We start from the raw sequence: 15,621 nt of genomic DNA, 5'->3' as shown, positions 1-15,621 counted from the left end.
ACCCACATTTATGCAAAACAGTCATGGAAAATTTCAACAAAAGAGTACGTATGTGCCAGCAAAGCCATGGAGGCCATTTACCTCATATGCTATTCCTTACATAACCCTATACTGTATACTTTATGAATCAATAAAAAATTTACAATTTTTAATTATAAACCAATGCTCACGCAAAAATTCAAATCTTGTGTGAATTTTGGGACACCCTATATATGAGGTCAGCAACGTGAACTTCATTCAACAAGGCCTAACTGGCTATGTTCACCACTGAGCATGCAATTTGCCAGCAGTGGGGACCAACAGATTCCCACTATGGCACCATTCCCCAGAGTGATCAGTCAGCTAACATAGTGGCAGGTTGATCATTTTGGACCACTTCCGTCATAGAAGGGGGAGTGTTTTGTTCTTACTGGAATAGATACTTATTCTGGATATGAATTTGCTTTCCTTGCATGCAATGCTTCCACTAAAACTACCATCTGTGGACTTACAGAATGACTTATCCATAGTCATGATATTCCACACAGCATTGCTTCTGACCAAATTAAATGTGGCAAAGGGCCCATGATCATGGAATTTACTGGTTGTATCATGATATATACTGTCCTGAAGCAACTCGCTTGATAGAATAGTGGAAAGACTCAGTAATGGCATCAGTTAGGTGGCAATCCTTGCAGAGCTGGGACAAGGTTTGACAGGAGGCTATACATGCTCTGATTTGACATCCAATAATATTGTTTCTCCAACAGCTATCAAAGGACAGCAATAGAAGAACTAGGAAAAATCATTTCACAAAAGATGTGTCATTAGGGACCAAAACTAAGATCATCCACCTCCTCATATTCCAAATTATTTTGTACAGATGCAAAAGTTAGATGGTGAAGAAGGCTGATAGAAAAAAAAAATCATCTGAAATATGGTATTGCAAGAGGGCTCTATAGATACCCTGGATTGCCAGAAAGATAAACAAGCGGGTCCTAGAGCAAACTAAGCCTGAAACATTGCTGGAGGCAAAAAAAAAAATATATGACAAAACAGAAGCTGTCATACGTCAGGCACATTACAAGAATGCAGGGTTCTTTGGAAAGACAGTAATACTGGGAAAACAGAAGGCAGCAGGAAACGAGGAAGACCAAATATGAGAAAACAGACTTTATAAAAAAGCCATAAGCATGAATTTACAGGAGCTGAGCAGGGCTGTTGAGGACAGGACATTGTGGACATATAGAGTCACCAGGAGCTGGGCCAGCTGACTCAATGCTATGTTGTAACACACAAAACTCACTCTTACCCCTTGTGACCCACTAGTAAAAATTTTGCATCCTGTCCCCAGAATCCTAAGCTCTGCTGGCCTGCAGGTATTAATTCCAAAGAGAGGAAGGGTTCCACCAGGAAATACAACAATGATTCCACTGAACTGGAATTTAAGACTGCTACCTGGCCGTGCTGGGCTCTTCCTGACTCTGAATATATTTTTTGTGCTGGCTGGGATGACTGATCCTGACTAATACAATAATCCATGAAATAGGAAGAGAAACTAAATTCTAAAAATGCCTTTTAGAAGATAAATGAAACTAGTGTAATGCAGTTGGTCCCACAAGTTCTGATTTTGCTACACACATCCCTTGAGCAACAGTCTTCAGATTTCAAGATTAAAGCACTTCTTATCCAAACTCGTATTACTAGCACCTGCTTATACATGAAACAGAAAAGAGAGCAGTCTGATGACTCTCTCAGTTTTCATAGATTTCAATATGCCACCCTTCCAGACATTTTACTCAGATCCAGAAACCTATTCATAAAGTCTTCTAGAAATTCATTACGTATATATATATATAGTTTAAGTCATGATTATTAAGATTAGTCAATTAATTCAGTTATCCTTTCATTCATTCAACAAATATTTAGTTAGCACCTAAGAAATACAATGCATATTATTGAGCCTAATCTTGACATATCCTTCATTCCTTGGCTAATATCCAACATGCATTTGGAAGATCAGCATTGGGGTATGTTGATGACTTAGAATACATATTTGCTTACATTGCATTAGACCTTAGATACACTAGCTGGTTATGGTTAAAATATAGTATGATATCAGCATTAACTGATACCAAACTTAAACTCAAACACTTACAAATAAGGCAACCTAATAATACCTCGACTTACTCCAATATAAGCATAGTCAACAGTTTACAAGAGTAACATGATTGTAAGTCACATTCCAATGGCAAACTGTTTGAAAATCCTCTTACCTCTTGTTTGCACCCCTTTCCCACAGGCTTCGCTGGTGCTCATTATTCCCTGCCTGACAGACTCCGGCACTAAGATACAGGGGCTCCATTTCTGTGCCTTCCACCTGTGATTACAAAGAACAGGAAACTAGAAATTTCACCATGACAAACACACAAAGGAAATACTTGAAATGGATAAGTGGGAAATCCAAAAGCATAAAGATAGTAATTCAATAAAAATGGATTTGAACCCAATGCCATAAAACGGAGCCCTGGCATGCATTTGAGATAATGATCCACTCTGACTCAGGTTCACGGTTAATGCCTTGATTCCATTTTTTAAAATGTGAGCATTTTGCACATAAACCTTAGTTCATATAGCAAAGTGGCCATAAAAGCATTAGAAGCAAAGATCAAGTCTAGAGTGCTAACCACTTTATGAACTTAGAATTGTTAGAAAAAGGAGAGAAAGATAGTTCTTATGTCCCATTAGAGCATTCGAGAATCAGGTTTCGAACAGCTGAAAGTGCCACGCGCACACCTTTTCACTTGATCTTCTAGTTCAATATTTTAGAAATGTGTTTCCTAGGACTTTGAAGTAACTCAAACAACTCAATAGGTTGTAGAGTAAAAGTGAGGTGGGGGAGGCACCGGTACCTATTTATGTGATAGTTCATTCCAAGAGGAATTGATCTGCTTCTGATGAATTACGAATATTTCTATTCCTGTGAGGAAATAGTCTCTAAGGACACTGTCTGGCTTTTCCCTGTTTTTCTTTCCTCAGATCAACAAAGCTTTCTACTTTCATGACCCACATGACCGACTGGGCCTTGTGTCCGTAAGCCTGTCTCTTCAGAATGTTCCATAAAACCCAGACCTTAAGTGAAACTACAGCTTCTGCTCCTTTGCTTAGTACATTCTTACACTTTTCCCATATCAGCCAATACCACCAACAAGAGATGTTAATTCAAAGAGTAAAATAAAAACAGGGAGTAAAATATCAGTGCCCAGCCTTGCAAGATGAAAACGTTCTAGAGATTTCTTGCAAAACAATTGCATAAAATTAACACTACTATAATGTACATTTAAAAATGGTTATGATAGTAAACATTATGTGTTTTTTACCACAATAAAAAAAGCCTTAGCGAAGGAAGACTTTCTTTGCTCAGGAAAAGTCACTTTAACGTCTCTCTTAGTTATGTGAACATAGCTTGATTTAGTATTTGAAGACCACCTAGCACAGCCAGCCATTAATATCAGTAATCACAAGCTCCTCTCACTTTATTTTAGATTAAGTGGGTCTCTGGGACAATTGGAAGTGAGGCAGAGATGGTCTTAACCGGGGGGTGGGGGGACAAAGGGGGGGTGCTACAGACCATCCTGCAAAATCAAGCCCAGTATGTTAAAATATAAAAGTGAAACAAATATATCATTGACTTTATTCAAGTGGCCTCCATATTGGGAAGAACTGGAGAGAAATCAGGAAACAGATAAGTAGCAAAACCTGACCTTTTTAAATAAATCACCTATTGATTTTAAGTAGTTCTAAATTTTCTTTGTATATGCATAGACTCATTCAGTATAACTCCAAAACACAGAAAGCGATACAGTAAGCGTTTTTCAGTCTGACTTTTCAACTAGGATATGTCATCTATTCAGATCTCTTAAATTTACATGGGCTTTCTACACCAAAATGAGACCAAGGAATTGAATCTAGTTTGGTGTTCTGCAGAGACTGAAGTAGAAGGAATGACTTTTCACGGCTCTCTTGTGAAACCTTCAGTACTGGGATAATGAACCTGAGCTCAGGGTAAGTGATATGTCCCAGACTGCACAAGTCAGGGCAGGCCAGTTTTCAATCCTACATCCCTGGATGCTCAACCATGGACCCCTGGCCAATTCCATATAAGGATCCCCTCCCATGCTGCCTTCTCATTCCCGTACTAACCTAACATATTGGAGGAATGCTCAAATTCACAGAAATATTTCTGTGGACATTTTGTTTCTGTTTTAATTGGTAAATGTGTTACTGTGTCACTTTAATGGAGTCAAAAAGAATAATCATGAGATAATGATAAAGGTCTACAGTCACTTCCTTCCCTAACATACCAATGATGGAGAAAGCAAAAACTAAATTGAACCAAATTACTCAAAACTCATGGATGCTTTACTAAGGAGCAGAAACTCATGCTGATAACTGGAACATATATTAAACCACACACACCAGGAGAAATGATACATTGATCCAATCCACACACAGTGAAACTGATTTCTGAGGAAATGGCAGGGGGTCAATGATGGAAACTAGTTCAAACATGAGTAGCTAAATTGAAGTGCAGCAAGAGAGTCAGGAGAGTGGACAATAGAAGGGAAGAGCCCACTGATAGTTCCTAGGATTTTCTCTGATTATAATAGCCCTGGGTTCATAAAAATGTGTAATAATATTTGATTTGGCTAATTTTTTAAATTGGCTGCTATCCCCCAGCAATGGTTAAAACGCTGGCTCAGAAGTTTCAATATTTATATACATGGCACAAAAGGGTGGACATTGACAGTGCTTCCACAATGGTCCTGTGGTTGGTGAGGAAAAACTAGTAGTCTGGGCATGTTCCCAGTGTTTGTCTACATCCTTCCCAAACTGGTCATCAACAATGGGAGTACAGGGATGATAAAATCAATAGTAATTTAGATTTCTTCAATAAGACACTAAAATTTATTTAATGTAAGGCATCGTCTTAAAAGAAGAAAAATAACTTGCATTTGTATGAATGAATTAGCTCTTAAATTTCATAGCTTTAAGATGTAGCTTCTCAAATAATCCAGGGAGATACTAGACATTTCCAGTAAAGGCAATTTTAAGTGTGATGATAAACAAATGCCTTTTAAGATCATGGGATTTCTTCACAAGCCAGTAAAATCCAACAGTGAATTTAATGCAGATATCCTTTAAAGCAATGTTTCAATCCAATGTTGAAAGAGGGTAAGTTTATGTCTAGACACACAAGTCTCAGGTATTGTTTTTTATAAATAACCACCAACTTACCAGAAGGAGCATTTATAGTTTAACAGTTACTCATTTTCTAGATCAACCCAAGGACTTGTATGCATGCATATAAGCATAACCAATGGACATAAGGGGGGTAGGGGAGGCCAGGGGATTGTAAAGGCCGGGGGGAAAAAAGGGACACATATGTAATACCCTTTGTAATACTATAAGCAATAAAAAAAAAGTTACTCATTTTCTTTTCTTTTTTAACATTTTATCCATAGGTTAAATTAATTTTGCTAACTAGATCTTTTCTTAAAACATGTATATAATTAAAATTGAGAACCAAAACAATTTTTGTTTTATATACTTATTAAATAAGTACAAATTTGGTTTGTGATTCTTGATAAAAAAGGCTTTAGGATGAGAATAATGGAATGAAGTAGTTACCTTTGCATGGGTACAGTTGATGTTTACTTAAATGTGTTGTAGCATTTCATTTTATAACTTTAGATGCTTTCTGAATCAACAATAGCAACAAAAGCCAATTATAGTTATAGTGGGTGTCAACTATGTTAATTACTATGAGCAACTATAGGTGCCTGTGTGTGTGTATGTGTGCTATGTGTGTGTGTGTTTGTGTGCATGAGTCTGTGGTTTAGGTAAGGACCTCACCCTGAATCTCCTTGAATCCTGATCCTGAAAAGATTTCTTGAGTGGCAAAACTCCAGAAGCTCACTTACTATCAAAATATGTCTGTTTCTTTTTTCTATAAATTAGACTTTCATATTCTTTATCCCTCAAAATGTATCCCAGATAGGAAGGGGGGAAAATACAGGTATTTGAAGATAAACAACATTACCTTATCTTATCTCTCACTAAACAACCATCTATACATATATAAGAGCCTAATATGCAAATTGTCTCAGGAGTTCAACTGGGAGACAAGGAGTTCAATCGCTTGCTATGACATGCGCTGACCACCAGGAGGTGGTGCGGAACTAAGGAAGGCCTTGGTTGGCAGCAGGAAGGCCCTGATGGGCCCTGATTGCCAGCCAGGCCTAGGGACCCTAGCTGTGCATGAATTTCTAGTATATTACATAAAAGAAAATGTCATAATTTATGTTGAAGTTTAATGATTATTCCAAAAGGTAACTAATTACCGATATATAGGGCACAATGAAACATCTTCACACTCTCGCTCTTCAAATAAGGTGTCTGGACATTCTTGACCTCCATTAGCTGCTTCCTGGTTGATAATCCTGTATCGAGACTGTCTTATTGTGGAATTTCCTGTGGTAAAGGAAAAATAAAATGAGAGTGCTCTTTTAAGTGGATGCAGAGAAAAAAACAGGGTTAGAGAGCCACTGAAACAAACAAACAAACAAAAAAAAGCGGTGAAGTAAGAACATGTGGAAAAACTGCAGGAAATGAAAATATAAGCAAAGACCAGCAGTTAATACTCAATACACACTTTGTGATATCAAATATAGGTGTTTAAATATGCTAAGGCACATCTTAATGTTTTGAAATTCATCTGAATCCATATTCCCTATGGCATAAGAGTGACATGGCATAATCTGAGAGGCCACAGAAACCCTCTTTCATCTCAAAACAACAGCTCAGGGCCTAGCATTTTCCTAGCAGCAAATCACTCTCTGGAGTAAGGCATTTCTCTCTCTAAGCTGCTATATATAGCAGAGAGGGAGAGATAGAAATATCAATGATGTGAGAGAATCATTGATCGGCTCCATCCTGAATACTCCATACTGGGGATTGAGCTCTCCACCCAGATAGGTGTCTGTCCTGACCAGGAATTGAACTAGCAATGTCCTGGTTCATAGGTGGACTCTCAACCACTGAGCCACACAGGCCATGCTCTAGGCTACTTTGTACAATAGAAACACTCATAAAAATAACTACATTAGTAACATATTTACGGGTATTAGTTTATTAGAGTTTTTATTCCTCATAACCTGAGACAATATATACGTAATTGAGATTTAGGAAAGAGCCACTAAAATTGTAACAAAATATTATTTAATTCAATGTTTTGCTAAGAAGCAGAATAGTATTAAAAGTCATCCTGCTAAAAATACAGTTGATGTTTACTTAAATGTGTTGTAGCATTTCATTTTATAACTTTAGATGCTTTCTGAATCAACAATAGCAACAAAAGCCAATTATAGTTATAGTGGGTGTCAACTATGTTAATTACTATGAGCAACATATCACATTAGGTATAAAGATACCAATTCTTCAACTTATAACTAAACAGGAAAAGAAGGGGCCAATAATGCACAACTAGGTCTGAGTCACTGAAGAGCAAGAAGTATCAGACTGGAGTGTAGTGTTAGGAGAATGCAGAATAAAGCATAATATTTCATGTTTCTGGAAAGCAGACATCTCATAGAAGAGGCAGAATTTATCTTGGGACTTGAAGGCTGAATAAGAAAAAAATTTGCTGAAGCCATTTCAGGCCAAAGAAACAGTTTGAGAAAAAGGCACTGAGATATAAGGGACATGAAATTTACAGAGAAAGACATGTAACTGCATTCAGAAGGCTGATGTGTATACGGCTTGTGTGTGTGTGCACAAGAGGGGTTTATAAAACATGGAGAGATGGGGAGTATAGGGGAAAATGGAGTTAATTTTTAGGTTTGGGACAGATACTGGGCCTAACCATGTTAAGAAAAAAAGTCCTAGAAAGCCAAGTAAACTACGTGGAGTGAAACAAAAGGGGACTGAAAGGAGCCTTTATTAAATTATTTATTCACATGGTTGTTAAAAACTCATTACTACAAAAAGACACAGTGAGAAGTGACTGATCTATTCCCTGTCCTCCTCCCCAAACATTATGAACTGTTTCTTATTTACTTCTTCTGTGGTTACCTCCAAATCTATAAATAACATGCTGATGGCATTACTTTTTGATTTATTAACTTTAGACATCATCTATTGACTTTCTGCTATACTTGATGAGAATTTACTTTGCACCATCGTTCAATATTTTTTTATAATTATATCGTTATTTCTACATGTTTACTGGTTATTTAAAGGCTTTATAGAACCTATTTCTTTTCAGTCCCACTGCTCACTGCTATCTTCCATCAGACCAGCCACCTATGGTCTAAGCAGCCTTCCTGGGTAGACAGCTTCCTCTCTACTGCCACCCACACTCCTGTTCAGTTAGGTCATGGCTTCCTGTGATGTCACCAGCTTCTCTGCCCTTCAGCCTTTGGCCACTAAGTCTTCCATAAATTACTTGATACCTCTCATCCACTGGTGGTCCTATTCTTTTTTGTTGGCAAGGAATTAGGGCTTTTAAAATTCATTTCTATCATTTTAATGAGATTAAGGGAAAAAGGGGAGACTGACACATTTGTACATTTCAAGTTCTTGAACTATTCAGTTAAGGGCTTGCATGGAATCTTTGCCATCGGCTCCCTTTTTTGGTTTCCCTTCTTTAACCTGCTCTGTAACAAGGAGGCTGGCCACAGAAGGAATTTACTCATCCATTGGCTTCTAGGTTGGTTTGGCAAATCGGGGATGGGCAAACAATGGAAGGGAAAAAGATGGCAAGAGGTGAGAGAAAAATCAGAGTATGTATTCCACCAGATTTCATCCTCTGGATCACCACAAGTTGGCTCCTCATCCTGCAAAAAGCCCCAGTTCCTGTGGAGTGGCACCTCCTTCAGCCACTTCCTCTGAGTTCTACTAACAGCTCCTACCTCTATCAGGTTTCAGGATCGGGGCTGTCACTAGGGCAAGTACTACAGTTTACGTTCATCCTGTCCACTGCTTTGTAAATAATCCAGTTAATTTTCTCCAGTTGCCCCATTTGAATGAGCCACCTTTTTTTCTTGACAGCAAATGCTTATATTGTCAAAGGACAGATGCTACTAGTGTTTGACAGAGAAGGCTGCTATAATCGGTTCCTCCTGAAATGTAGTTAAGGCCCTGTAAGGAGTATAGAAAAAAAAGATCAGAAAGAAAAAAAGAGTATATTTAAAATTGCTTGCAAAATAATATTAAAGTTATCTCCACTGGGTAGGAACACTATTTTTAAATAATTATGCTTTTGGGGAAAAATCTAGTCCCCCTCTCTCAATTAATTCCAATCATACTGTACTTATGCTAAAAATTATTGTTTACCTTTAGGATTCACACGTGTGTGTGTGTGTGTGTGTGTGTGTGTGTGTGTGTGTATTCTATCTAAATGTTATCTTTGGAGACAAAAAAAAAAGGAGACTGGAGACAATAGAAAAAAATAAAGGGATGCCTTTACTTCACATTGAGAGATAACATGACTGGTTGACTGGTGCCTCTTCCTTTACAATGCATCCACTCACTCATGCACCATACGCACACATGCACAGTGCACATTCGCACACAGAGGTATTCTGCTTTATAGTTTAATTATAAGTAAGTGAATTCAAACTTTGGGGAAAATAGTTGCATTGATTTTCATGCCCTACAGATATTAAGGTGAAGGTTTAAAAGGGGAAGACAGAGACTTTGCAGGTGGAAAGCATTTGTATTACAAATATATGTAAAATGTAGTGGAAGTTTCTGGGTATTATAACTTTAATCTACACCAGATCCAATTCTGAGCATTTTGCATATATCTCATTTTATTAGTTTAATGCTTTATGTTGTTGGTATTATTACTATTATTATTACACCCATTTTATAAATAATAGAGCAAAAAGAGAAAAAGATAAATAATTTGCACAAAGTCACCTAGCTAGGATTAAAACAGACATCAAAAGCCATGCTGTTTTTTGTGTTTTGTGTTTTGTTTTGTTTTTCCACAAAAGAGGCTTCATAGTAAGATAAAGAAAAAGAGAGGAACATTCCAGGGAGGAGTCCACAGAGCAGGTCCTCTGTTATTCCCAAAGGATATCTTTCTCTTTCTAATAAATTCTTCAGTGACACCCTATTTGCAGAAGGCTTTAAGTGTCAATAAAAATACAGAGTTGTGGGGCTTCGTGAGTGATGGTACCAACCTTGTTAGGCCTATGAAAAAATAACAATAAATTAAAGTGCCTGTTTACAAACATAAACAACTGCTTAAACATGATTATGGCTAATAAAGAACTAATCTAAATTCAATCTTGATTTATACATATTTTATAATTAGTAAGTCAGCAGGCATACATAAGTTATTATAGTCAAAAGGAATAAATTTAGAAAATGTGGCAACTTAAAGATCAAACACAATATTTAACAGAAAATACATGAGTGGGATACGCATCGGGAGGAATATTTATAGATTATCTGTAAAGGCCTACAACAGTCTTTCCTGGAAAGATGGTAGCAGAGGAGGCAAAAATCAGCATGAAAAGAATATTTATGGGTGATTCATGGCCAAGTGAGCTGGGGCACATCACACAGAATTAAATAATCATGATTTTGCCCTAGCTGCTTTGGCTCAGTGGATAGAGCGTTGGCCTGAGGACCAAAGGGTCCTAGGTGCAATTCTGGTCAAGGGCATATACCTTGGTTGCAGACTCCACCCTGGCCTGGGCCCTGGTCAGGGCTCCTGCAAGGAGGAAACCAATTCATGTTTCTCACATCAGTGTTTGTGGGCCCTGGTCAGGGCTCCTGCAAGGAGGAAACAAATTGATGTTTCTCACATCAGTGTTTCTCTCTGTCTTTCTCTCTCTCTTCCACTCTTCCTAAAAACCAATGGATAAATATCCTTGGGGAGGATTAACAACAACAAAATATCATGAGTGTTGATCCCTGTTGCTAGGTTATTCAGCAATGACTTAAATTAAAGAACTGACTCCCCAAGTTTCCAATTGATTTGAAATGTCAGAGTATGGGAAAAGCAGGTAGAACATGGTGAACATGAGCACAGCTGACAGAGTATGGTTGGATATGAATGCCGGGAGATGGATCCTAAAGGCAAGATTATGTACAAAGTAGAGACAGGGCGGGTATTTATCAGCAATTCATAGCAGTTAGTTCAACACCAATCCTCAGAATTCTGATGGTATATTTTTAAAATACCTAAAGGCAAGATTATGTACAAAGTAGAGACAGGCCGGGTATTTATCAGCAATTCATGGCAGTTAGTTCAACACCAATCCTAGAATTCTGATGGTATATTTTTAAAATATGACCTCTTGCCTTTTCCTTGTTTCTCAAATACCTCCATTACTCCAAGGTCTAATAAATCTCAATGACTCATTTGGCTTCATGGCATCAATAGTTTTCAAGGCTTATTGCCTTGTAAGGCATGGTTCTCATCTGTGGCTCTGTTCCTCAGCACCACTTACACTTCCAGGTTACCATTCAACAAACAAAACCCCAAATCTGCTGATTACCCCTCTCTCATTGATCTTGAAGCAAAAGGATGGCACCAATGATATATAAGTTGCATATAATAAAAACAACCACAAAGAAACACTTTTTGAATGTCACCTCATACATAGATACAGAGGCAGAGCAGCAATGAACAGACTGTCAAACTACAGCAGGAAGGCCGGGGAGGGTTGGGGGGGGTGGTAAGAGATCAACCAAAGGACTTGTATGTATGCATATAAGTATAACCAATGGACAAAAGACACTGTGGGGTAGGGGAGGCCGGGCGAAGGTCAAGGGGGAAAATAAAAAGGAGTCATATGTACTACTCTTTGTAATATTTTAAGCAATATAACAAAATTTAAAAATAAAATACAGTAAAATAAAAAATAAAGAAAAATAGTAGAATGAAGGCTTCAACAGTTGAGGCTGTTTCTAATCAAAAGAAAAATATAACAAACCACTCTTCCTTTGAGTGCTGGATCTCTCCATGTTCTGAGCATCTAGGAGACCATGAATGATTTAAAATAATTCCATGCCCCTGGTAAATTAAACTACAATTGTCAGGCATTTGTTACCAACCATCTTCACATAGCATTGGTTATGGTGATCAAACATCCTGTTTGCTTAGGGAAGTCCTAATTAATGCCTTTTATGCTGGCTTAAATATTAATAGCTCATTCACTCACTTTCAGAAGTGCCTTAGTTTGTATGGAAGAATATATGAATCCTCACCACCCCATGAGAATCTAAGAAACGTGCACATTTTGTTTTTCATTGTGACATTGAGTTACATTTCAAATGTGCAGAAAAGGTAGACTGCACTGCTCTTCTTAAAATTATCTATTCAATGTGGTTACTGGACCTTTATGTCTTGCCAGAGTTCTGTTTGAGATAGCAGTTCAAGCATCTGAAGACTGTTGTGTGCCCCAAGCACATTAGCTCATAAATCATTAAATCAAAAATTAAAGGGAAAGAAAGTATAGGGCTTACCTCAAAACAATTGACTGGAGGTCCTTTATGTTTTCGTGATAGAAACATCACAAAATTCTTTACATGCAAGCCCTTACCATAGCTTTTAGTTACTCAGTAACTAAAGAGAACTGGTGTTTACTCAAAGTAGAGCATGGATGTGAAGAGTAAACAACTTTCACTTGGCAGAAAATTTCAATTGGTCATTAAGAAGTCTGTTTCTAGGCCAATTCCATAGACAGAGATCTCAGTATGATGTTAGGTAGCCCATGTTTCTTCAACATCAAATCCCCTAAAAAGTACATTCTCTCAACCTACCAATTATACACAGAATAATATCCCTTTCTAGTTTATTCACAACTATCATTGATATTGAGTTGAATTTCTTTATTTTAAAAAAGGCACAAACTAGGCTCATCATCACCCCAACTATCTCCCACTAAAATTTGGAAAAACAGAGACTGTGACCCTGAGTTCTCAGAGGTAAGCACTTACCACATTCAGGGTTGTCTCTGTTGATAAATATTTAGCAGGTGTAAGAGATGCACCCAGATGCTACATGTTATAAGGAAAGGCACATACATGCATTATTAAATCTCCCAGTGAAGCAGAAGTGAAACTTGGTGGATGGATAATAATGTAGTTCTCTATAATTGTATAAGCATTCAGAAATGATGACATAAACTTTATATTTATTATCCAAAGGCCATCAACCCAGTATGCTCTCTCAGGGGTGAAAAATACAATGCCCTAGAAGAACTATGAGTGGGAAGTTTTCATAGACTCCCTTCCTATTTTTCTGGATGTTCTAAATATGGAGTAGACACATTGGAGCAGCCTTCTCCACCAGAATTCCCAGCCTAGATATCTAAGTACCCCAAAATTCTATCTATATACATATGGAATTAAGCAGCACTGCAAAGCTTTCCTGCTAAACTTCCAGGAATGTTCAAAATAGGCTCCAGGATATCCATATACTTCTTTCATTCTGAAATGTTGCCTGAAAAAAAAATGTATGCTATATTCTTAAATTTTCATAATCACCATTCACTTTGCAACAGAAGCCAAATTCAATGGCTCTGGCACCAGACAAGACCTGCAGGGCACTTACTTCTAATACCAGCTCATTACAGAATTGCTATGTGACCTTGGGCAGTGCACTTAACCTTTCAGCCTTCCAATTTTCTTGCTTGTCCTCAGTGGGTAATTCTGTTGAGCCAACACACAGGACAGCTGTTAGGAATGCCTAATTAAGTGGGATTTAAATCATCTTGAAAAGGTAATACATATATAACTACCCACTTAACTCAAAGTTCTTTATAGGCAAGCCCTTGCCATAGATTTGAGAAGAAATAACTCATGCTTATATCTGCATAAACCATCTAGGATGGCAGTCCAGGCAAATAAACAGTTTCTCTCTATGATAGGCACCACCCACTCTCTGATCCTAGGCAATAGTTCAAATTTCTAGACTATCTCTAATATCCTCTACTTCCTGTCCTCAACCACTACTGCTCTGAAAACACCTCCAGTTTGAAGAGCTAACCTTATCAAATAGTGACAGTCTTGACTCTGGCCCTCCCTCTCTCAAATATCACAAGTGAAGTCACACATAGGTAAGTAAGCTTGAGGTCTCCCGGACCCATGAGGAACTTAACCCTAGCTGCATATCAGAATCTTAAGGGAGGCTTTTAAAGACTCATGATGTACGCCCCCCCCCCCACCTAAGCCATTTAAATCAGTATCTCTGGTGACTAAAGCCCAAGCAATGGTGTGTTTTAACAATCTCCAGGGCAATGAACCACTGATTTAGCACATTTAAAGCCAACATCTCTTATTCATCCTATATGTAAAACAAGAAAAAGACAATGCAGCATGGTTAACCAAGCAATAGAAAACAAATGAGCACGAGCTAAATCATTACTGCTCTCAACACTTTTAAAAAATGCAAACTGCCCTCTAGCTAAGTACATCATAATGGGCATAATTGGAAATGTGTACTATAAACGACCAGGGTTAACAACACAATTTATAATGACAAGTTGTACTTGTCTTTGCTTCTTGCCAATGTGTGTGAAATAACAGGCATTTGTTTTCCCCCCATCCTGGCCCCTTTTCGTTGTAGCAGATGAAATGTCTAGTGGCTGCCGGCTACAAGGCTCCCTAATGTGCTGCACTCCATCATCATTGATACTGAAACACACGGCAGCACCATATTGCACTGTATAAAAGCAGGTTTCTGAGGGCACAGATGTCACCTAGGATACAAGCTCAAGATGTTACCAGCATTGTTAGGCCTGGATACTGAACTATATATTAGGAAAATCCTTTTAAATAATCCATGTGGCTGTTATGTATTAATGCTTTATATCCTCATTGGCATTAAAGGATGCTATTCATGCCTAGCACAGAGCTGACAGCTAGAGGACAGAAGGGCTTATAGGTCAAGATTATGTGTCATAGCAGGGAGGACACAACTCAGAAATGCACAGCTAGCAACTTCAGATCCTCAGCTTCTCTGTTCTTACAGGACGTTGCCAGCTATTTGCTTTATGGAGATGGCCATATTCTAAATGCTCCACCACGCATCATGGCTCAACCACATAAATCCTGATTTTGGAAACTCTTTGTAACACCCTTTCCAGGATGTGTCCACCTATAAAAACTGGTTCAACTGAATGTTAGCTATGGGGAACATTAATAGCACTTATGATACTGAATTTTTTATTGGGGGAATAGTGGTAAGACAAGTTAAAGAAAAATAACTGTGCAAGCAAGCCAATTGAAAAAACCTTTTCATTTTTAACTACAAATTTTATCAGTGTCGACAAAGACACTTAGTTATTCATTTTATGCACATAGCATGTGTTACTGTTTGTCTTGCTGTCTCCACTGTTTTGTAGTATTAACATAAAGTGATTGGCTTTTAAAGTCCTCTTATGACTTAGTGTTGATAAAATAATATGACTTTTTAACATGAGTGATTCTGTGAACTTGGAAAAATTACTTATCTTCTGGTGCCTCAAAGAGAAATACTTAATTGGGGCTTTGAAAAAATAGAAGAGAGAGAGAGAGAGAGAGAGAGAGAGAGAGAGAGAGAGAGAGAGAGAGAAATAT

The 15,621-nt window shown here is 37.8% G+C and overlaps 1 protein-coding gene across 1 annotated transcript in view; it reads right to left on the bottom strand.

Moving 5' to 3' along the window:
• The window catches only part of LOC107182191 (thrombospondin type-1 domain-containing protein 7B-like), a gene marked incomplete at its 5' end in the record, with an annotated part of 306,117 nt that overhangs the window by 136,222 nt on the left and 154,274 nt on the right, over nt 1-15,621 (bottom strand). The window contains 2 exons of the mRNA XM_015560290.1: nt 2,256-2,359; nt 6,384-6,513. Coding sequence (XP_015415776.1) covers nt 2,256-2,359; nt 6,384-6,513 — 234 coding nt within the window. The remainder of the gene's footprint in view (nt 1-2,255; nt 2,360-6,383; nt 6,514-15,621) is intronic.

The sequence above is a fragment of the Myotis davidii genome, unplaced genomic scaffold (genome assembly GCF_000327345.1).
Source record: "Myotis davidii unplaced genomic scaffold, ASM32734v1 scaffold275, whole genome shotgun sequence".
NCBI classification, from domain to species: Eukaryota; Metazoa; Chordata; class Mammalia; order Chiroptera; family Vespertilionidae; genus Myotis; species Myotis davidii.
This window is presented reverse-complemented; position numbering and strand designations above follow the sequence as displayed.